Source organism: Jaculus jaculus, chromosome 10, assembly GCF_020740685.1.
Source record: "Jaculus jaculus isolate mJacJac1 chromosome 10, mJacJac1.mat.Y.cur, whole genome shotgun sequence".
Classification (NCBI taxonomy): Eukaryota; Metazoa; Chordata; class Mammalia; order Rodentia; family Dipodidae; genus Jaculus; species Jaculus jaculus.
This window is the reverse complement of record NC_059111.1, coordinates 96,612,929-96,637,728: the sequence shown is the minus strand read 5'-3', so window position 1 is coordinate 96,637,728 and position 24,800 is coordinate 96,612,929. Positions and strand designations below refer to the sequence as shown.

Below are 24,800 nucleotides of genomic sequence, written 5' to 3'. Positions count from 1 at the left end.
AGGGATGTTGGATTTTGTCAAATGCTTTCTCTGCGTCTAATGAGATGATCATGTGATTTTTGTCCTTCAACCCATTTATATAACATATAACATTACATTTATAGATTTGCGTATATTGAACCATCCCTGCATCTCTGGGATAAAGCCTGCTTGGTCAGGGTGAATGATCTTTTTAATATGTTCTTGTATTCTGTTTGCCAATATTTTGTTGAGAATTTTTGCATCTATGTTCATGAGGGAGATTGGTGCGTAATTTTCTTTTTTTGTTCAATCTTTGCCTGGATTTGGTATCAGGGTGGTGCTGGCCTCATAGAAGGAGTTTAAAGCAAACATTCTTTAGGAAGAGTTGACTATTGAGAGTATTGGTAAAATACTATCTCATAAGCATGAGGACCTGAGATCAATACCTAGAACCCATAGGTGTGGTGCATGCTTGTAATCCCAGAGCTGGGTAAGTGGAGACTGGAGGATCCCTAGGGCTTGGTGGCCAGGCAGTCTAACCTAATTGATAAACTCTAGGCCACAAGAGACCCTGCCTTTAATAAAAAAAAGTGGGCAGTGTCGTTGACACCTGAGGTTGCCTCTGGTTTCCACATGTACAAGTTTGTACACATGGCATGTGCACTTGTGTATATATGCATTCATAAAAGAAGAGTTTTTAGTATATAGGCTTGTTGTAGTTATTTTTTGTCATACAGAGAGAATTTTCTTTTATTTATAATTTGCTCCAAGTTCCTTTTGTTTGTAGGTTTGAAGATGGACTTATGCTTCCCTAGTTGTTGGATAAAAGGTGGTAGCCACAACCGTTGACTCAAAGCACTTACAATGAACATATGTACATTTTGGCCAAATCTTTGTTTCTGTATTTTTGTTGCTGTTTTTTTTTTTTTTTTTTTTTTTAAGGCAGCGTCTTGCTTTCTAGCCCAGGCTGACCTGGAATTCACTATGTTTTTTTAATTTTTTGGCTTTTCAGGGTAGGGTCTCACTCTAGCTCAGGCTGACCTGGAATTCCCTATGCATTCTCAGGGTGGCCTTGAACTCATGGTGATCCTCCTACCTCTGCCTCCCCAGTGCTGGGATTTAAAGGTGTGTGCCACCACACCCAGCTCAGTTAATATATTTTTATATACTCCTGTTCCCTGGTTTTTGTTTTGAAGCAGGGTCTCACTCTAACCCAAGTTGACCTGGAACTTAACTCTAGTCTGTGCTTAACTTGAACTCATGGGAATCCACCTGTTTAAGCCTCCTGTGTGTTGGGGTCACAGGCATGAGCCATTATGCCCAGTTTAGTACTGCTCCTTTGAAACAGGATTTTCTTTCTTAAAAATTCCAGTTTGGGGGGTTGGGTAGATGGCTCAGCAGGTAAAGTGCTTGTTACTCAAGCATGAGGGCCTGAGACAGCCTAAATTCAGTCCTCAACATGCACATGGAGAAAGCTGGGCGTGGTCACATGGTTCTCTGAGACTGGCAGCCAAAAATTTGTTGGGGGCTTACTGGAAAAATGTGGAGAGAGAGAGAGGATACCCAACATCTTTTCTGGCCTCTGCATTCATGTATATGTGGCATGTGCACACACACGTGCTTACACCATGCCACATCGCATCCTCACGTACCAAAATTCTTATTTTGTGTAAAGATTTCCACTTTGTGCATTAAAGTTCCTTATAAGTATTTCAAGTGTTACAGACAATTTGCTGCAATTTTCATAGTCCCCCCAGATTAGTGAAATAATAGTGTTGATCTAGTTACTGTAAAAGTCTAGGTTATTTTACATACTTGAACTGTCATAGTAGTTTATAGATACTTATAGCTTTTTTATTATGACTGCTTATTATCACTAATTTCATTCTTTAATCTTCCCCCATTGTTACCCTGTGGTTTTATATTAATGGTAAAGATTGCATATTTCTGTGTATATGAGAATACTACGTATTACAAAAGTGTGTCATAAATACTTGTAACTGAGGAAGTGAGTATCAACTTAATTTTATTTACTTTGGAAGCAAGTGCCTTTAAGTGCTGAGCCAACTCTTTTTAGCCCTTATTTACTTTGGTTACTTGCTCATTATTATTCCTCTTTTCCTGTCATTTCTACTATTGCTTATATAAACCATTTTCTCTTTTATATAATCCAGTGTCTTCTTCTTATTTCAAACTCACTGCCTCCTTTTTATTATGATTTCTTATTAAAATTTACACTTTCTAATTTCTTATTAAAACTTATATTTTCCAAGTCTTTGCCTTTCCTAACTTTGCATTATTTATATTTCATTTTCATTATTAATTCTCACTGCAACACTAACCAAATTTTTTTAGTAGTTGTTTTGAAACATACTCTATCCCTATGTAGCCAGGGGTAACTTTGGACTTTTGATCCTCCTCACTCCACCTTCTTAGTTACGAGATTATACGTGTTTGTCCTGTTTATATGGAGCTGAGGAGGACCAAACTCAGGATCTAGTGCATGCTAGGCAAGCACTCTATGAACGAAAAACTGCATTCCTTCCTTTCATTTTTTAATTTATTTTTTTATTAACAACTTCCATGATTGTAAGCAATATCCCATGGTAATACCCTCCCTCCCCCCACTTTCCCCTTTGAAACTCCATTCTCCATCATATCCCCTCCCCGTCTCAATCAGTCTCTCTTTTATGTTGATGTCATGATCTTTTCCCTCCTATTATGATGGTCTTGTGTAGGTAGTGCCAGACACTGTGATATATCATGGGTATCCAGGCCATTTTGTGTCTGGAGGAGCACATTGCAAGGAGTCCTACCCTTCCTTTGGCTCTTACATTCTTTTTTTTTTTTTTGGTTTTTCGAGGTAGGGTCTCACTCTTGCCCAGGCTGACCTGGAATTCACTATGGAGTCTCAGGGGGGCCTTGAACTCATGGCGATCCTTCTATCTCTGCCTCCCGAGTGCTGCGATTAAAGCTGTGTGCCACCACGCCCAGTGGCTCTTACGTTCTTTCTGCTACCTCTTCCACAATGGACCCTGAGCCTTGGAAGGTGTGATTGAGATATTGCAGGGCTGAGCACTCCTCTGTCACTTTTTTTTTTTTTTTAATTTTTATTTATTTATTTATTTGAGAGCAACAGACACAGAGAGAAAGACAGATAGAGGGAGAGAGAGAGAATGGGTGCGCCAGGGCTTCCAGCCTCTGCAAACGAACTCCAGATGCATGCACCCCCTTGTGCATCTGGCTAACGTGGGACCTGGGGAACCGAGCCTCGAACCGGGGTCCTTAGGCTTCACAGGCAAGCGCTTAACCGCTAAGCCATCTCTCCAGCCCATCCTCTGTCACTTCTTCCCAGCATCATGATGCCTTTTGAGTCATCCCAAGGTCATTGCCATCTGAAAAGAGAAGGTTCTCTACCAAAAGTGATACTAATATATGGGTATGAACATTAAGAGAAGTGCTTACTGGGCAGTTTGATGGGCATGGTACATACATTTAGCCAGATAGCAGCAGACATTACACCCCTAGGGCTCATGACTACTACCCCTTTTGTAGGTTTTTAGTATCACGGATGTATTCCCTCCCATGGAGTGGGCCTCCAGTCCATTTAGAGGGCAGTTGGTTTCCACCATGACAGGCATGTCACTATTGCACCTGTTGGCTCATTTGTCCTCTCTGGCCAAATATAAGGCTTGCAGTGTCCACTGTTGAGTATCTTCACTGGTGATTTCTTTCTGTCCCACTGAACTGCATGCAGAATGGCTTCTTCCAGCTTTCTGTCAGTTGGTCTACATATGGAGGAAGTTTTCAGCTCAGTTCCAGCAGGATTTTTCAGTGGCCTTGCAGCCCAAGTATGTAGTCTTCAGCAGTAGGTTCTTACCATTTATTCCTGGTTGAAACCAAGGGCCTCAACAATGGCCTGTAATGTGTTGGGGTCATCAGGGACCTCCCTGGCCGACAACTCACTGGAAGGTATCCCATCCCTGGCACTGAAAATGTTCTAGTAACAATCTATGGCTCCTGTGTGTTCCATTGTCCAAAAAAGTAGGTTTCCATATGATTTATTTATATCCTCTTAGATTTTGAGTAGCCCTTCCTCCATCTTTTCTCCTGACCTCACTTAGGCCCTTTCACCCCCATCCCCCATTAATCTATTTTTCTACTCACATATGTACAATACCATCCTATTAAGTCCCCCCCCCCCACCCTTTTCTATTCTTGTTACATCTCCTTTCTAGCTTACTGTCCTCGGCTACTGAGTTTTCTTCCTACTCACACAGAAGTCCTATTGTCTATAGCTAGGATCTACATTTGAGAGAGAACATGCAACATTTGGCTTTCTGAGCCTGGGTTACCTCACTTAGTATAATACTTTCATTTTTTTTTAAATTAAAATTATTTATTTATTTATTTGAGAGCGACAGACACAGAGAAAGACAGGTAGGGGGAGAGAGAGAGAATGGGCGCGCCAGGGCTTCCAGCCTCTGCAAACGAACTCCAGACGCGTGCGCCCCCTTGTGTATCTGGCTAACGTGGGACCTGGGGAACCAAGCCTCGAACCAGGGTCCTTAGGCTTCACAGGCAAGCGCTTAACTGCTACGCCATCTCTCCAGCCCTACTTTCATTTTTAATTATCATATATTGATTGCACAAGACAATGGGCTGTATTGTAACCAGATATCCTTCTATGAAATAGAAAACCTTATCCAATTCTAAGTTTAGCAGTACTCCTCTCATTTGTAGTTTTATGATTAATAGCATGATTATTTAGAAATAGTTATTTATTTATTTGGTTTTTTGAGATAGGGTCTCACCTCTAGCCCAGGTTGACCTGGAATTCACTATGGAGTCTCAGAGTGGCCTCGAACTCACAGCAGTCCTCCTACCTCTGCCTCCCAGTGCTGGGATTAAAGGCATGCGCTACCATGCCTGGCTAGAAGTATTTGTTAACATCTTTGAGGATAGCAATCTGATAGCTTCACATAAATGAGTCAGAATGTACTTCATTTTATTTTAATTGTTGGTAATTATTTCATGTCAGTATTTATTTATTATGGTATTGTTTCTTGATTTTTCTTTCTTCCTTTTTTTTCTCAATTTTTATTAACATTTTCCATGATTATAAAAAGTATCCCATGGTAATACCCTTCCCCCCACCTTCCCCTTTGAAATTCCATTCTCCATCATATCCTCTCCCCCTCTCAATCAGTCTCTCTTTTATTTTGATGTCATGGCCTTCTCCTCCTCTTATGATGGTCTTGTGTAGGTAGTGTCAGGCACTATGAGGTCATGGATATCCAGGCCATTTTATATCTGGAGGGAGAACGTTGTACAGAGTCCTACCCTTCCTTTGGCTCTTAAATTCTTTCTGCCACCTCTTCTGCATTAGACCCTGAGCCTTGGAAGGTGTGATCGAGATGTTACTCAGTACTCCAGTCACTTCTTTCCAGCACTATGATACCTTCTGACTCATCCCAAGGTCACTGCCATCTGAAAAGAGAATATTCTCTACCCAAAGTGAGAGTAGTGTTAATATAAGGGTATAAATATTAAGAAAAGTGCTTACTGGGCAGTTTGATAAGCATAGTATATATATTTTCCCCGACATCAGCAGATGTTACACCTCTAGGGCTCATGACTACCCATTTTAAGTTTTCAGTATCAGGGATGTGTTCCCCCCCATGGAGCGGGCCTCCAGTCCATTTGGAGGGCAGTTGGTTTCCACCATGACAGATGTGCCACTAGATTGCACGTGTTGGCTCATTTGGGCTGGCTGGTTTGCTCTTCCTTTTTTCTTTTTTTTTTTTTGGTTTTTTGAGGTAGGCTGACATGGAGTTTCAGGGTGGCTTTGAACTCAAGGCGATCCTCCTACATCTGCCTCCTGAGTGTAGGAATTAAAGGCGTGTACTACCATGCCTGGCTATTTCTTGATTTTGTTTAATTGGAAAATAAGCCTCAATCATCAAATTGTGTAATATTTTCTTTCTGTGTTTTTTTTTTTTTTGTTGTTTGTTTTTCATGGTAGGGTCTCGCTCTAGTTCAGGCTGACCTGGAATTCACTATGTAGTCTCATGGTGGCTTTGAACTCATGGTGATCCTCCTACCTCTGCTTCCTGAGTGCTGGGATTAAAGGCGTGCACCACCATACCCGGCTCATATTTTCTTGTTTTGAGGTAGAGTCTTGCTGTGTAGCCTTGGCTGGCTTTTTAGTTGCTATTTAGTCTATGCTGGCCTTGAATTCTCTGCAGTCCTCTGCCTCGGCTTCCTTAGTGCTGGGACTACTGTATTGTGTGCCACCACACTTGGCTAGTGTGTTAAGGATTTGAAAATTCAGAAATAAATTTTTTTTTTTTTTCCAGGTAAGGTCTCATTCTAGCTCAGGCTAACCTGGAATTGATTTTGTAATTTCAGGGTGGCCTCAAACTCACAGTGATGCTCCTACCTCGGCCTCCTGAGTGCTGGGATTAAAGGCATGTACCAACATATCTGGCTATCCAGAAATAATTTTTTGCATGTATGTTGTGTTGAGAGAAAGCGTTTGTGTGTTCGTGATATGCCCTGTGCATGTACCTGTGGCAGCCAAAAGCTATTGCTAGGTGGCCCTCTTCATCATTCACTCCTGCTTTTCCTCCAGATGGAGTCTCTTACTGATTCCATAGCTTGCTATTTTTGTAAAACCCAGCCTTCTTTAGTCTCTGCTCCCCAAAGTATTGTGGTTAACAAAGTCTGTGGCTATTCCCAGCTGTCATGAGGGTGCTAGAGGAATCAAACTTGATTCGTCCCAGGCTTCCTCAGGCCCTCATGCTTACATATAAGTGCACTTAACTACTCAGGCATCTCTAGAGCTCCCTGAAATACTTATTTATTTATTTATATGAGAGACAGCAAGAAAATGGGCACACCAGGGCTTGCTGCTACTGCAGACAAACTGCAGACGCATGTGCTACCTTTGTGCATCTGGTTTTCGTGGGTCCTGGGGAATCCAACCTGGATCCTTTGGCTTTGCAGGCAGACACCTTAACGGCTAAGCCATCTCTCCACCCCAACAATTATATTTTAAAATAGTTCGAGAATTTCTTTTTCATAACATGCTAGGGCCAATTTAGTAAGGCATGTATAAAGAGGAAAAACAAGGGGTTTCTTCTCATACCACAGGATACTTCTGTGTAGCTGTGGAGCGCCTATCAAGCAGTTCTTCATCAGACACCAGCATAGTGTTCTATAATTCCATTTCATTCTGATGCCATTAACCTGAAGTTGAAGTCAGAGCTCATAGGATTTTGGCTTCACAAAACTGTCTCTTAAGACATCAGTCTAAAGTAGTGGGGTTGCTGAGTAGCTGTGTTTGTTAGAATGGTTTACAGACCTCAGAGATGTTTTAGCATTTACCGGTTTATTCCAGAGGATATGAATGAGTAGCCAGGGCAGAGATGGGTAAAGGAGGCAAGGACAAGGGTATGTCTACAGAGTTCCCATGCTGCAGAAGGCACATATCACCCTCCCTGTACCTCCAGTGACAAGTTTCAGCAAATAGGAAAGTTGTCAAATGTAGTAGGTCTAAAGGGTTTTTTTTTGTTTTTTTGTTTGTTTGTTTTCTAGGCAAGGTCTCAGTCTCACTCAGGCTGACTTTATGTGGGTACTAGGGAATCAAACGCTGGTTGTTGGGCTTTGCAGGCTAAAGCCTTAACCCTTGAGCAATCTTTCCAGCCCCACCTTTATTTTTGAGATGGGATCTAGTGAAGTTACCCAGGCTGGCCTAAAACTGTGATCCCTCTGTCTCAGCCTCCCAAGTGGCTGAGTTCATAGGTATTCATCATTATATGCAGATAAAATATTTACTCTAGCCCTCACAGAGATGTTGCTGACCCAAATTTAGAGCATCTGAGTGTTAGGCTTCTTTATTGGGCTTTTGCTTTCTAAGATGACAGTAATGTGGATTAGTTAGTATATTTTCCATTTTGCTGTGCATAGTGGCTCATATCTCTAATACTATTACTCTGGAGGCTGAAGTAGGAAGATGGCTGCAAGTTTAAGGGTAGCCTAGACTATCTATCTAGTGAGTTCCAGGTCAGCATGACTATGGAATAATACCATCTCAAAACAGAAACCAAACACCCATCTTCCATTACAAATGATTAAACAGTATCCTTGGTCATCTTTGAATTTACATGCATAAAGGTTACTGTCATTTAAACCTGCATGTTTTAATTCTCGTAAGCCATTTGCAATATATATTCATTTCTGTAGATCAAAGTTTGGATGTATATGGGGGAATGAGACAGGATTTCAGTGTATAGCCCCCCTGCTGGCCTAGAACTTGCAGCAATTGTCTTGCTTCAGCCTTTTAAATTCTAGGATTACACGTGTACCTTGCTTATGTTTGTGTTTTCCCCTCCTAGCCCAGGCTTACCTGGAATTCACTGTGTAGTCTCAGGGTGGCCTCAAACTTATGGCGATCCTCCTACCTCTGCCTCCTGAGTGCTGGGATTAAAGGCATGTGCCACCACGCCCGGCTTGGTCTTGAATTCTTACATTCAAAAATCCCTCTTCCCTACCCTGCCTCAGCTTCCTCCTAGCTGAGCATGCAGACCATAGTGTTTCTTATTAAATGAATTTTATCTCTCTTGTCCATTACTAATGACATACTATAAATTGTTATAAGAAACAATACTATGAGGACAAATATTGTAAGTCCAAACTGACTAAGGGAAAATCTGATGATACCAAATGCATTTGTTTCAAGTATATGGCTAGGTCCATTCTTATAGACTTCAGTTTTTAAATATATTTTATTTTTTATTTGTGTGTGTGTGTGTATGTGTGTGTGTGTGTGTGTGAGAGAGAGAGAGAGAGAGAGAGAGAGAGAGAGAGGGGGGGGGGGAGAGAGAGGGGGAGGATATGAATGAATATGTATATGGGTGTGCCAGGGCCTTCAGCCACTGCAAATGAACTCCAGATGTATATGCCACCTTGTGCATCTGGCTTATGTGGGTCTTGGGGAATTGAACCAAGGTCCTTTGGCTTTGCAGGCAAGTACCTTAACTGCTAAGCCATCTCTCTAGCCCAGACTTTGTCTTTAAAAAAATATTATATTTATTTACTTATTAGAAAAAGAAGAAGCGAACACACACGAGAATGAATGTGTCAGGGCCCCTTGCCATTGCAAACAAACTCCAGATGCATGTACTACTTTGTCGATCTGGCTTTATATGTACAGTGGTGAGTTGAACCCAGGCCATCAGGCACTGCAAGCAGGTACCTTTAACTGCTAATCCATCTCTCCAGCCTTATACAATTTTTAATGGTTTTGTTTTATTTGCAAGGAAAGAGAGAAGATGGGTGCACCAGAGCTTTTGCCACTGTATATGAACTCCAGTTGTATGTGCCACTTTGTATATTTGACTTTACGTGTGTACCAGGGAATCAAACCCAGGCCATCAGGTTTGCAAGCAAACTTCCTTAACCATTGAACTATCTCTTCAGCCCCCTTACAGACTAAATTGGTATAGTGCTTTTTCCACTATACATCTGTTTTTTTTTTTTTTTAAATTATTTATTTATTTATTTGAGAGCGACAGACACAGAGAGAAAGACAGGTAGAGGGAGAGAGAGAGAATGGGCGCGCCAGGGCTTCCAGCCTCTGCAAACGAACTCCAGACGCGTGCGCCCCCTTGTGCATCTGGCTAACGTGGGACCTGGGGAACCAAGCCTCGAACCGGGGTCCTTAGGCTTCACAGGCAAGCGCTTAACCGCTAAGCCATCTCTCCAGCCCACATCTGTTTTTTTTTTTAATTGAAAATACCAATAATATAGAAACTTTCTTTCCTGACAACTTGCATATAACTGTGGTAGAGAACTAATTAGTACAGTAATTAGTTGCTTTGATTCTATGCATTTCTTTTTTTTTTTTGAGGTAGGGTTTCACTGTAGTCCAGACTGACCTGGAATTGTCTATGTAGTCTCAGGGTGTCCTAGAACTCACAGTGATCCTCCTACCTCTGCTTCCCAGGTGCTCGGTGGGATTAAAGGTATAAGCCACCACATCTGGCTCTATGCATTTTTATTTTACCTTATTAATAACATTTTCTTCAGGCTTAGCCTTTGATTTCTTAAATTCTTATCCTTGTTCTGAGAAAGTATTTAGTAGGAAGCATGTTGACGCTTATTCTCTAAGTGTACATTAAAGTATAAGTATACATTTTTCATTATTTATTTATTTTTGGTTTTTAAGGTAGGGTCTAGCTCTAGTCCAGGCTGTCCTCAAACTCACTATGTACTTTCAGGGTGGCTTTGAACTCATGGCAATCCTCCTATCTCTGCCTTCTAAGTGCTGTGCTAAAGGTGTGTGCCACCATGCCTGGGTATTATTTATATTTTTGCTTGCCTGCTATACTTAAGATTTAATTAAGTTAATATTGTTTACCTACTAGAAAAGCAGATATTTATATCTAAAATTCAAAAACAGGATGGTTTAAAAGAAGGAAACAAACTATATTATTATTACTTATTTACTTATTTATTAGAGGGAGAGAAAGAGAGAATGGGTGCATCAGGGCCTCTAGCCACTGCAAACGAACTCAACACATGTGCCACCTTGTGCATCTGGCTTACATGGGCACTGGTTGAACCTGGGTCCTTGGCTTTGCAGGCACATGCCTTAACTGCTACAGCAACTCTCCAGTCCCCAAGCTATATTATTAGGTGGCAGAGGAAGAGGCTGAGAGAGGTAGTAGCGGGGGAGGACAGGCCACAGGCACGCCAGGACCGCAGCCTCTGCTAATGAACTCCACACACGCGTCACCTTGTGTGTCTGGTTTATGTGGGTACTGGCGAATTGAACCTGTGTTCTTAGGATTCACAGGCCAGTGCCTTAACTGCTAAGCCATCTTTCCAGCCCTGAATAGCTGTTTTTATCTTCTCCCCCCAAGCAGTTTTAGGAAGTTACAATTTGCAGCACAAATCTATGGTACAGTGTGAAAAAAATAGACACAATTTTTATATTCAAGGGTTTGAAAGTTTAATACTCTTTAAAAATTAAAATTGCAAAGAGCATAGATAAGTTTCAGTTTCTAGGCTTTCTATTTTCTTCCTTGTTTTTGTTTAGGTAACCACTTTTATCAACTATTGTCATCTTTTCTATGATTATGTATCTAATTATATTGAAAGACTTTTTTAAATATATTTATTTATTTAGTTGAGAGCAGCAGAGAGAGAAAGAGGCAGAGAGAGAGAGAGAGAGAGAGAGTGAGAGAGAAAGAGAGAGACAGAGAGAATGGGCACGCCAGGGCCTCCAGCCACTGCAAACGAACTCCAGATGTGTGTGCCCCCTTGTGCATCTGGCTAACGTGGGTCCTGGGGAATTGAGCCTCGAACCGGGGTCCTTAGGCTTCACAGGCAAGCGCTTAACCACTAAGCCATCTCTCCAGCCCTTGAAAGACTTTTTTAAATGCAGAAATCATTATACAGCACCTGCATGTTGGCTTATACAGATACATATTAGGCCTTTTTTCTTGTGGCAAACAGTACTCCAGCAGTTTGTACTTGGCTTCTTTTCTCCCCTCCCCTCCCCTCCCCTCCCCTCCCCTCCCCTCCCCTCCCCTCCCCTCCCCTCCCCTCCCCTCCCCTCCCCTCCCCTCCCCTCCCCTCCCCTCCCTCCCCTCCCCTCCCCTCCCCTCCCCTCCCCTCCCCTCCCCTCCCCTCCCCTCCCCTCCCCTCCCCTCCCTCCCCTCCCCTCCCCTCCCCTCCCCTCCCCTCCCCTCCCCTCCCCTCCCCTCCCCTCCATTGTAGCTGTTTGGTATACTTTCATAAATGTGAGGGATATACTTTAGTGTTCTGATTTTGTGCACTTAATACATGTTACCTGAAATATTAGGTAATTTGAGAGCATGTCAGATTTTGTACTGTGCTATATATAATATAGATGCAGAAAGGTAAAATTTTGCTGTAGAATTTGAGAAAGGAATGTCATTTTACTCTCTAGGGATTCGCATTCCATCCATGAGCTTATGGAGCTGCTCCTTGAGTAAACAACTGTGTCTTACCATCTTGGAAATGTGATTGATTTGAAGATGGTAATCTTGATTTTAAGTTATGCCCGTTAGTCTTAGTTGCAGCTTTATAAGAGATGTTATCTTAGTTATTTTTCTTGTTGCTCTGAAAAAAATAACCAACAAGAATCATCTTGAGGGAGGAATGATTTAGTTGTAGTTTACAGTTCTGTCAAGGAAGATGTGGTGGCAGGAACAAGAAGCAGTTGGTCACATTGCATCCAGTCAGAAGTAGGGAACAGTGATTGCTGGAGCTAATCTTTCTCTTTTTTATTTGTCCAGAGCCTCAGGCCATGGAATGATAGAACCCCTTTTTAGGGTTGTCTTCCATCTTTACTTAACCGGTTTTAGAAACTCCCTCACAGATATGCCCAGAAGTCTGTTTACATAGTGATTCTAAATCCCATCAGGTTGACAAGATTGCAAGTCACTGTCAAGATTAGTTAATTTACATGCATATGGTTTTCCTACAGAATTAATTATTGAATGGAAAATGGAAAATGGATCACTTCTCTCCTTAGTACTCCTACATCCATGCAGGAAGTCATTGGCTTGACTTGACTTTTTTTTTTTTTTGAGGTGTAGGGTCTAAATCCAGAGCCCAGGATGACCTAGAACTCACTGTAGTCCCAGACTAGCCTCAAAATCATAATGATCCTCCTACCTTTGCCTCCCTGGTACTGGGATTAAAGGTGTACACTACCACGCCTGGCTTATATTTTTATTTTTATGTATTTATTTGAGAGGGAGGCAGATAGAGAGGGAGGGAGAATGGGTGCTCCAGGTCCTCCAGCTGATGCAAACAAATTCCAGGTATATGTGCCACCTTGTGCATCTATCTTTCGTGAGTCCTGGGGAATCGAATCTTTGCCTTTGCAGACAAGTGCCTTAACCCTAAGTCATTTCTTCAGCCCTTGTGTAAATTTTTGTCTGCCTTATATGGGAGTGGTTGGGGAATTGAACCTGTTGCCAGCAGGCTTTGCAAGCAAGTACCTTTAGCTGCTGAGCCATCTCTCTATCCCCTATGTTTGCATTTTTAAATTTTGAGGCAAGCCTAGCAGACTGGCCTTTTTTTTTTTTTTTTAATGAGAGAGCAAGAGCAAACGTGTGCACGTGTGTGTGTGTGTGTGTGTGTGTGTGTGTGTGTGTGTGAGAGAGAGAGAGAGAGAGAAGGAGGGAGGGAGGGAGGGAGGGAGGGAGGGAGGGAAAGACAGACCGAGAATTGGTGCACCAGGGCCTCCAGCCACTGTAATTGAACTTCAGATACATGTGCAACTTTGTGTGCTTGTGTCACCTTGTACATCTGGCTTAAATGTGATCTGGCGAGTCAGACATGGGTTCTTAGGCTTTGCAGGCTGGCGCCTTAACCACTAAGGCATCTCTTCAGTCCTGCATTTAGTTATTTATTTTTAGAGAGAGAGAGAGAGAATTGTCGCACCAAGACCTTATCCATTGCAAGTGGACTCCAGGTGCTTGCGCCACCTAGTGGGCATGTGCAACCTTATGGTTGCCTCACCTTTGTGCATCTAGCTTATGTGGGATCTGGAGAGTTGAACATGTGTCCTTAGGCTTTGCAAGCAAGTGTGTTAAACTTTAAGCCATCTCTCCAGCCCCAGCCCTGCATTAAAATTTTTTATTTATTTATTTGTAAGCAGAGAGAGAGGAGAGGGGGAGGGGAGAGGCGAGGAGGGGAGAGGAGAGGTAGAATGGGCATTCCAAGGCCTCCAGCTGCTGCAAATGAACTACAGATTTATGTACCATTTTGTGCATCTGGCTCTCTGTGGGTACTGGGGAGTTGATCTCAGGTTGTTAGCCTTTGCAGGAAGCACCTTAACTACTAAGCCATCTCTCCAGCCCATCCCTTTCCTTCTAAATGGGAAGGTTCAGTCTTACAAACTTTTTTAGAAATTCAAAAGCAAAACCTCAATTTGTCATCTATATGTCATCTTTTATTTATGGTAATCTAGAAGGATTTTTAGTTCATAAATCCTAGTATCTTATTTTCTTCCTACCACTCAGTAAATTACTTCACTAAGACTCTAGTAAGCTTCTAACAATGTTCTTCTGCTAGATGTGGTGGAGCATGTCTATAATCCTACTACCTGGGAGGAAATGACAGGTGGGTCACATCTAGTTAAAGGCCAGTCTCGTCAAAGTAGCAAGTTCAAGGTCATTTAGGGCTGTATGGTATATACTTCCTGTTCATATAAACCTAAAATCAGTCTCAGTGCCTGTAATTTTAACTTATTTGAGGTTTTTCAACTTAAAATTTTAAATCTTTCAGCCCAATATCTTTAGTACATCAGTCTATTACAAACTTAACCTTGATCAAACTCTGTGGGCCTGGGCAGCAGAACGCAGCTAGCTAGCCCTTATGTCAGTAGTCCAGTTCCAATAAAGTCCTCTGTTGTCTTTCCTTCCCCTTAGAAAGCTCATAAGCCAAGCCTTGGAGTTCAATACTCTCTGTACTTAGCATTTTTAAACTTTTACAAGAATAGTTCATAATACTTGGCTTAACTGCTCCAGAAGACATCTTTAGTTGTAAGCACCAAGTCCATGCCCATTGTTCCAAAACAAAAGTTCCCAAAGACTGAAATCCACATGGTCAGGTTTATCTCATCCTATTCTTGGTACTAATTCTGTCGTAGACAGCTTTAGGTTTACTGAGATGAACTCCCAAACCAGGCACAGTTAAGGAGAAAGGGGTATTTATTGAAGCTTACAGATTCAGGGGATATTCTATAATGGTAGAAGCTGGCCTGCTTTCACAGGTCCAAGCAGAGAGAGAGAGAATCCATAAGCCCAAAGCCCAAAAGCCACAACAAAAAACACAACACACTGTAAGAACTCTAGTTAGGCACACTTTGTCTATCTTTAGATTGGAATTTCAAACCCACCACCACACCTTAAGATCTGTTTAGTGACACCTTTTCTAGTCAGGTGGCTGCAGATCCAAACTACAAACTAATAAAACACTAAATATATTGGGGGGCATTTATTTAAACTATCACACCAACCAAGAGTGAGGGGAGATTGGGTTAGAGGGGTTATGTAAAGTTATTTGAGAGTCATTTTTGTGTGTAAGCCCACACTCTTCTTCAGAGAGCAGTGGAGGCTTCTCTCTGAAGTCTATGGTTTCCTGACCATGAGATTCTGACTTGGTTTCCAGCACCAGATAATGAGATCTTTCCCATGAGTGGGCCTCATAGCCAGTCAGAGAACAGTTGGTTACCTGCGGAGGCTGTGTGCCATTATTGCATGTGTGTAGTTTTATTTATTTATTTATTTTATGAGGGAGAGAGTGAGTCAGTCAGTTGGTGCACCAGGGCCTCCAGCCACTGCAATCAAACTCTAGATGCGTGTGCCACCTTGTGCACGTGTGAGACCTTTCTCATGTGCATGTGACTAATTGGGTCCTTAGGCTTCACAGGCAAGCACCTTAACTGCTAAGCCATTTCTCCAGTCCACAAGTGTGTATTTCTTGTCAGACTGGTTGATTTTATAGTCTGCTGGGCCTCCTGCTTATTTATAGTGTTGGTGACTGTTGTCCTTCAGTGGCTCCCATGGGGCTCTCCAGCGCTGTGAGGGCTAGCCAGGAGGGAGGTAGTTTACTTTTTTGGGTGAAGCATGACATTCTGATGTCCTGTGACTGCAGCCTGTGGTGTTTTCTGCAGTAGGGTCTTACCTTTTAGTTCTGGCAGGCAGTCAATATTTGGACAATTTTGGGGTTGGTCTCCCTGGCCAACAGCTCACTGTGGGGGCAATGCAATTCTGGATCTTGGATTTATCTGTCAGTGTCCATGGTTTTAAGGTTAAGTTTGTTTTTTTTTTTCCTGCCTCAATGGTGGTTGTATCTTGTAGAATGCTAGCCAGGGTGATGGTTTCTATGGAACTGATTCATGTTATCTTAATTTTTGTGTAACCACCTGTCCACACTCCCTATCCCCATTCCTCCAAGCCCATCCCACCCCCTATATTCTGTCCCTTCCCTAACCTGTTAAGTAACTCCTCTTCTCTCTCCCTCCTTCTCTCTTTTAGTCTCATTCTGGTTTTATGGACATATTCCTGATGCTTACTACCATTTGCTCTCACCCCAGTTAATCCCAGTTAGGAACCACAGATGAGAGAATACATGTAGCTTTTGTCTTTCAGTTCCTGCATGACCTGGCTTAGAAAGATTTTTTTCCAACTCCTTCCATTTTTTTCTGCAGTTTCATTATTTCATTTTTCCTTACCGTTGTGTATATGTACCACATCTTCCTTATCTATGCATCAGTTGATGGGCCTCTGGATTGATCCTAATTCCTAGTTATTATGAATAGAGGAGCAGAAAGCATGGCTGAGCAGGTATCTGTAGTAAAGAGTGGAGTCTTTGGGGTATATGCCCAGGAATAGTATACATTTTAGGTCAAAGATGAGATCGTTCAAGAGTATCCTTTAAAAAAATTTATTTATTTATTTATTTGAGACAGGGGGTTGGGGGAGAGACAGACAGAATGGGCATGCCAGGGCCTCCACTGCTACAAACGTACTCCAGACACATGTGCCACCTTGTGCATCTGGCTTATGTGGGTCTTGGATTGAACCTGGGTCCTTTGGCATTCCAGGCAAGTGCCTTATCTATTAAGAATCCTTCCATCCCCAGAGAATCTTTTAAAGTTAAAGGTGCTTCTTTATTTTTTTCATAAAAGTATGTTATAATTAGTATATAGGTTGGTAATAGATATTTTATCTAGTAAAAGAAAGTTCTTTTAAATTTCTGTTACATTCAAAAATTAATAATGCTAATCCTTTAAGTGGAAATTTTCAGAAATTCATTCTGAACTCCATTCTATGAGTATAACAAAATGTAGTACTTTTTGACAGTGTGATTCTTCATTAATTTTTTTTTGTAGTAGTAAATTATTTTTTGTTTTTTCTTACGCAGCTCTTCAAAGTTCGACATTTTTAGCTCTCAGTGCTGAATTTCCTTCTCCCTTAAATTATTATAAACTTTTTGCTGCTGTTTAATACACGTGAAGATGTCTCGCAGTCCTGATGCAAAGGAAGACCCTGTGGAATGCCCTCTTTGCATGGAACCGTTGGAGATAGATGATATCAACTTTTTCCCTTGCACCTGTGGCTACCAGATTTGCAGATTTTGTTGGCATAGAATTCGCACTGATGAAAATGGGCTTTGTCCTGCATGTAGAAAGGTAAGTATTTCAAAGTAGCTTTATCATTGCTTAGCTGTATTAATTTCTTGTACAGTTTTAACTGTATTTTTCTTTCCCCCATCAATATGAGTAATTGGTTTCAAACCTCATGTGACATTGTATTGAGCATTACAAGGTCACTGCACTAGGTAGTCAGTGAAGTCTTGGCTTTGTTGGTTAGGTCGCTATTTCTCTGGTTGAGATGAGATGGACTTGATGCCCACTGTTTAAAAGGATGTTTACTACCAGATGTTAAAATGATAAGAGAAATCCTAGCTTATAAAATAGCTGCTCATTTGTTGAACCCTTGCAATAATTCTTGGATTATTCTTCCACTCCCATTTTCCACCTGGCTAGATTCAACTTATGAGTAGAAAGCTAGGGAATCAAGTATAGCTTTTGAATCTAAACTCTTTTTCTTGAAATATATTATTGAAAACCTAGAGTAACTAAAAATCTGTTAGGTCTCTTATTCTCTGGGTTGTATTATTTTGATAAATACAACATAGTTACAGTGTAGTGAATGAATTATTAGGTTAGGTGTTGTGGTTTGAATAGAAATGTACTCAGGTAATTTTGATTTAGATTAAGCTTCTTACTTAAGTGTCTAGTTGGCAGAGTCCTGCTAGAGGTGTGTCATTGAGGGGTGGGTCGAGTCCAGCCCTTCTAGGTGTGTTGAGAGTCAGTTTGAGCTCTGGCTGTTCATGTTTGCTGGTGGTGTTTTTCTCTCTGCTGTGGATGTATGAAAGTGACTTAGCTTCTTCTGCTATGATGGAACTTGGCCTGGAATATGTAGGACTGAAATAAACCCTTTCCTTCTGTAAGCTGATTCTAGTTGGGTTTTTGTCCCCACAACAAACAGGTAACTGTACCTTTTTTAGTTGCATTTTTTTTAATGGACCTTATTTATTAGCTTATGGCTTAATGCAGATATCTGTCATGTATAGCGTTTTCCTTTTTTATTTTAATTTTAATTTGGGGGGGGGGTTGAGATAGGGTCTCTAGCCCAGGCTGACCTGGAATTCACTATGTAGTCTCAGCCTGATCTTCCTACCTTGAATTAAAGGTATGGGCCACCAAACCTGGCTAGAGTCCCCCCACCCCTCTGTGTGTGTGTGTGTGTGTGTGTGTGTGTGTGTGTCACTATGTGGGTTCAAAGCACTTCAGCATCTTGAGTACTAAGGCTACAGGTGTATAGCACTGAACTCAGCTTTGCTTCTCTTTAAAGTGTGTGTGATTTACACTTTCTTTTCTACTTACCCATTTCAAAGAGCTCGTTTGTTTATTACCACCAAATTTTGACAAAGCTAACATGAACTTTACATACCTAAAATATAAAAAGTTACATACCTCTGAGCTTTCGTTTTCCTTTTTCTTAAGGCAAGCCCAATGGACTGGTCTTTTTTTTTATGCGAAAGAGAGAGAGAGAAAATTGACATACCATGGCCTCCAGCCACTGCAGTTGAAATTCAGACTTGTATGACCTTGTGTGCTCACTTGTGTCACTGTGCGTCTAGCATATGTGGGACCTGGAGAGTCAAACATGAATCTTTAGGCTTCACAAGCAAACAAACGAAATTTATTTATTTGAGACACACACACACACACACACACACACACACAGAGAGAGAGAGAGAGAGAGAGAGAGAGAAGCAGAGGGAGAGAGACACACATAGATAGAGAGAGAATGGGCACATCAGGGCCTCTAGCCTCTGCAAACAAACTCCAGACACATGTGCCACCTTCTGCATCTGGCTTACGTGGGTCCTGGGGAATCAAACCTAAGTTCTTTGGCTTTGCAGGCAAGTGCCTTAATGGCTAAGCCATCTCTCCAGCCCCATGAGATTTCCTTTTTTTGTTGTTGTTGAGGTAGGGCCTCATTTTACCCAAGCTGACCTGGAACTCAGTCTGTGGCCTCGGCTGTCTTTGAACTCAAGGTATTTCTCCTATTTCAGCCTCCTGAATTTGTGCCACCTTCCCTGGTTCAGTATTGTGACTTTCATAAAATTCTTTACTCTCACATGTTGTTTTTGGAGTTCTGTCAAGGTAGAGTGCTCTCTTGATCCTTCCCCACCTCTGCATGTATGTGTGTGTGGTATGTGTGAGAGTATGTATGTGCCCATATGTGTGCCTGCATATGTGCATGTGCATGTGGAGACCAGAGTTTGATGTTGAGAGTCTTATTTAATCACTCTTTATCTTACTTTTTAAAAAAATATTTATTTATATGACAGAGAAAGAGGAAGGGTAGGAGGGGGGAGAGAGAGAAAAAAATGGGCATACCAGGGCCTCCAGCCACTGCAAACGAACTCCAGACACATGCACCTTGTGCATCTAGCTTACGTGGGTCCTGGGGTTTGAACCTGGGTCCTTTGCAGGCAAGCGCCTTAACCACTTAGCCATCTCTTCAGCCAGAAGAAATCTTTATTTCAGCTTATAGTTTCAGGTTGCAGACTATCATGGTGAAGGCTTGATGACAGAAGTTTGAAGCAGAGCTAAGTCACATGCTGCCCACAGAGAGAAAGCAGAGCACAATGAATGGTGCTGCTCAGACAGCTCTCTCATTCATGCATGCATGCATGCATGCATGCATGTATGCATTTTCCGAGGTAGGGTCTCACTGTAGCTAGACCTGGAACTCTGTGTAATCGCAAGGTGGCCTCAAAATCACAGCGATCCTCCTATCTCTGCCTCCTGAATGCTGGGATTAAAGTTATGCGCCACCACCGCACCTGGCTCCCGCTTTCGCCTTTTTTATAGTCCAGGTCTCCAGCCTATGGAGTGTTGCTACCCACTTTTAAGGTGGGTCTTCCCATCTCAGTTAACCTAATCTAGATAATCCCTCGCAGGCATTTCTAGGTCCTGCTTAGATGACATTCTTTCCAAACAATCACAGACCAATTATTAAATTGCCACTAGGGAAAAATCAGTTATTTGGGGCAATTACAAAGAAAATCTTTCCAATCTTATGAAATTATATAGAATTCCTTGAACTCCTCAGAAAGGAGAGAAAATATAGAATATTTTAGAGATGAAAACAAAGTAAGTTTAGAAAAGTTGCTTACTAATCAAAAGATGCCCTAGGGGCCTGGAGAGATGGCTTAGCGGTTAAGTGCTTGCCTATGAAGCCTAAGGACCCCGGTTCAAGGCTCGATTCTCCAGGATCCACGTAAGCTCGTTTGCAGTGGCTGGAGGCCCTTGCTCAGCCATTCTTTTTTTTTTTTTTTTTTTTTAAAGTTTTGCTTTATTTAGGTTATTTATTTATTTAAGAGGGACAGACAGAGTTAGAGAGAAAGAGACAATGGGTGTGCCAGGGCCTCCAGTCACTTAAGAGGAACACCAGATGCGTGCGCCCCCTTGTGCATCTGGCTAACATGGATCCTAGGGAGCCCAGCCTCGAACCGGAGTCCTTAGGCTTCACAGGCAAGTGCTTAATCGCTAAGCCATCTCCCCGGCTCAGCCATTCTTTATCTATCTGCTTCTCTCTGTGTCTGTCACTCTCAAATAAATAAAATACACAACAAAAAAAGATTTTTTTTTTTTTTTTAAAAAAAAGATGCCCTAGGATGTCCAGACAATATAAGAAGTCTCTGAAGACAGAAGGCCATTGGGGCCAGTTTAAAGAAAGCATTGGTTAGGCTGGGGTTACCAGCCTGTAATTGCAGCCACTTAGGAAATTGAGGCAGGGTGATCAAAGTTCAAGTCCTGCTTAGACTACAGAGTGAGTTCAAGGCCAGTCTGGACAACTTAATCAGACCTTGTCTCAAAATAAAAAAGTAAAAAGAGGGATGGCCTGGGCATGGTAGTACATACCTTTAATATTAGCTCTTGGGAGGTAAAGGTAGAAGGGTCACTGTGAGTTCAAGGCAGTTTGAGACTACTTAGAATTCCAGGTCAGCCTGGGTTATGGGGAGACCCTACCTCAAAAAAAATAACGATGGAAATTTAGCTTAGTGCTGGGGAGTTTGCAGTGCAAGACTGTTAATAAAAATTGTGGCAGAGGACCAGAGATGGCTTGGTGGTTAAGGCGCTTGCCTGCACAGCCTAATGAACTGAGTTTGATTTCCCAGTACCCTTGTAAAGCCAGATACACAAAGTAGCACATACATCTGGTGTTCTTTGCAACTGCTAGAGGCCCTGGTGCGCCCATTCTCACTCATTGTCTCTCTTGCGCTGTCCCCTCCCACCTTCCCTCATATGGTGGCACACACCCTTAATCCCAGCACCCAGGAAGTTGAGGTGGTAGGATTGCTGTGAGTCTGAGGCCAGCTTGAGACTGCATAGTGAATTCTAGGTCAGCCTGGGCTAGAGCATGACCATACCTCGAACTAACAAACAAACAAACAGTGAAAAGCATAATAGTGTTCTAAGATGTGAAGCTATCATTGTGATTGGTTGATTATGACATTGAAGCAGCTGTATGAATCCAACCCACTTTGCTGCCTTGTAGTCTCTACAACATTGGTTACAAATTGAGGTTAGAGTCTTAGGTGAATGGAAACACTTTGGAGCAAATAGATGCTTAACTTGGGAGCAGATTGGATACAGTCACAGCTGTCCAATACCATGTGTTTGCTAAGAGCATCTTGTAGTAAACAGAAGAGGCATTGAAAAATTGATGAGCTTGACCACATCAGAGTTACTAAAGGTTTCAGAAAAACCAACATGAAAAAGAAGCACAAAACAATCAGAAGATCCTATAATCGAAGATCCTATAATGCAGAAGCAAACAGAAAGGGGCTTTAAAAAATGTCATTATTAATAACCTTTGTGTAAACTATAAAAATGACATTTGTGCCAAATAATGTATTTTTTAAAGCAACACACACACACACACACACACACACACACACACACACACACACAGTTTGAAAGAGAGAAAGGGGCACCCAGGGAACTCCAGACCATGCACCACTTTGTGTATCTGGCTTTACATGGGTACTGGGGAATTGAGGCTGGGTCCTTAGGCTTTTGTAGGCAAGTACCTTAACTGCAGAGCCATCTCTCCAGCCCCATGAAAAGATTATTTTTCAAAAGATCCAATTAGAAGGATCTTGAAATGAAAATTCTTATAGATGACCTAAAGAATAGAATGGGTATAAAGAGCAACTATTAGTAAATTTGGAGATTGTGTTGAAAAACTGCAAAATGATAGTGATGGTATGAAAGAAAAGCTAAACAGCATAGAAGATCTGCTTATTTTAATACCTGCCAAGAGCAGTTTCAGTAGAATTGAACTAAAAGTAGAGGAGAACGAAATTAAAGAACTAGAAGGAGAAAATTATAATTATCCTCTGGTCAGAAAGGTTGTATTGATATGAAACAAGATGACTGAGAAAGAAATGTCTAAAGTAGGTATGGTGGCTCATGCATATAATAACAGCACCCGGGAACGTGAGGCAGGAAAATTGCCAGAGACCAGTCTGGCTTACACAGTAAGTTTCAAGCTACAGAGTGAGATCCTGTCTTTAAACAAACTCAAATCTGTTCTTTTTGGTTTTTGAGGTAGGTTCTCACTCTGGCCCAGACTGGCCTGGAATTCACTGTGGAGTCTCAGGGTGGCCTTGAATTCATGTTGATTCTCCTACCTCTGCCTCCTGAGTGCTGGGATTAAAGGTGTGTGCCACCACGCCTGCCTTTTTTTTTTTGACTAAAATTAGTGATTGATTTTAAAAAAATGTTTATTTGAAAGTGGTGGGTAGTGGGAGAGAAAGAATGAGTGCAGCAGGGCCTTGTAGTATCGGAAGTGAACTCCAGACTCATGCGCCACCTTGTGCATCTGGCTCACCTGGGTCCTGGGGAATTAAACCTGGGTCCTTTGGCTTTGCAGGCAAGCACCTTAATTGCTAAGGCACCTCTCCAGCCCCTGATTGATTTTCTGTAAAGCAGATTATATATTCTTTTATTCCTTCTCCTTTGTTCCTATTTCCCTGTGGCCCTTCTCAGTGGGATTATGGGATCTTCTGTGGGGTCATGAAGGCCTCAGTCAGTTCCAGTGAGGTAGTGGGGGGACCATGCCTCAAGGTATTCCCACCCACTCTGTGGCTCTTAAAATCTTTTTTTTTTTTTTGATTTTTGATGTAGGGTCTCACTCTAGCCCAGGTTGACCTGGAATTTACTCTGTATTCTCGGGGTGGCCTTGAACTCACGGCAATCCTCCTACCTCTGCCTCCTGAGTGCTGGGATTAAAGGCGTGCGCCATCACGCCCGGCTCTTAAAATCTTTTTACTCCCTCTTCCACAGTGTTCCCTGAGCCATGGCAAGCCTATTGGTAGTCTGACTTAATGTTGAGTTCTTTGTAGCTTCTGGATTTCTGCTTTAATAGGTTGTGTTTGATCACCATGTCTGCCACCATCCCCCTGGAGGTGGTTGTCAGACTAGTAGTAAAAGCTGTGTTCATGGCATCACTTCCACTGCAAGTTTTCCCAGGCCCTGGCAGATGTGTAAGAGGTGGCAAGTCTTGTGGTAGGCAGTTACCTTCTTGTCTTATCAATGGATCTCTATTCTTCTCCATTTTCTCTGCCATCTGTAAAATAAAACAGATTCTCCAAACCAAGAGTGAGAGCAGCTTGGGTTAAAGGGAGTGTGAAAAGTTATTTGACAGATTCTTGCTGTGCAAGCCCATTCTTCTTCTCCAGAGAGCAGCGAGGGCATTTTTCTGAAGTCTTGAGTTTCCTGACCATGTGATTCTAACTTGAGTCTAGTACCTCTCCCACTGAGCAGGCCTCATGTCCCATCAGGTTATTTGCATAGGTTGTGTGCCACTATTGCACAAGTGTGTACTTTTTGTCGGGCTGGTTGGTTTCATAGTCTGCAGGGTCCCTTGCTTATTTATGCTGTTGGTGACCATTTTCTTCCAAAGGTTCTAATAGTGCTTTTCAGCACTAGGAGGGCTTGCCAGATGGCAGCTAGTGTCCCTTTTGGTTCTAGCATGGTAACTTGATGTCCTGTATCTGCAGCCTATGGGGTCTTCAGCAATAGGGTCTACCTTTTAGCAGTAGCCTACATTGTTTTGGGGGCCTCATGGGTCTTTCTGGCCAATAGCTCACTATGGGGGAACAACCCAACTCTGGGCCTAGGAATTGCCTTCCAGAGTCCATGTATTATGTGTGTGTATGTGTGTGTTTAAGATTTATTTACTATTTATTTATTTATTTTGGCTTTTCAAGGTAAGGTCTTACTCTAGCCTAGGCTGATGTGGAACTCTGTAGTTTCAGGCTAGTCTTGAACTTACCATGATTTTACTACCTCTGCCTCCCAGGTACTTGGATTAAAGGCATTCATCTTATTGCAGTAAGGTTCGCATTGCTGGTAGAAACCACCCAGCCAAGAGTAGCTTCTGGGGAAAAAAAGATTTATTTTGGCTTATAGCCTTGAGGGGGAAGCTTCATAATGGCAGGGAAAACAATGGCATGAGCAGAGTGTGGACATCACCCGTGGCCAACATCGTGGACAACAGATACAGGAGGGTGTGCCAAACACTGGCATGGGGAAACTGACTATAACACTCATAAGCCCGCCCCCAACAATACACTGCCTCCTGGAAGCTTTAATATCTAATTGCCATGAGCTGGGTAACCTGCCTTAGCCTTGCCCA

At 42.2% G+C, this 24,800-nt stretch overlaps 1 protein-coding gene across 4 annotated transcripts in view; it reads left to right on the top strand.

Moving 5' to 3' along the window:
- The window catches only part of Cnot4 (CCR4-NOT transcription complex subunit 4), a 151,949-nt gene that overhangs the window by 48,491 nt on the left and 78,658 nt on the right, over positions 1–24,800 (top strand). For all 4 annotated transcript variants that reach the window (XM_045160273.1, XM_004661188.3, XM_004661187.2 and 1 more), the window contains exon 2: positions 16,936–17,203. In XM_045160273.1, coding sequence (XP_045016208.1) covers positions 17,030–17,203 — 174 coding nt within the window. In that variant the 5' untranslated portion in view covers positions 16,936–17,029. The remainder of the gene's footprint in view (positions 1–16,935; positions 17,204–24,800) is intronic.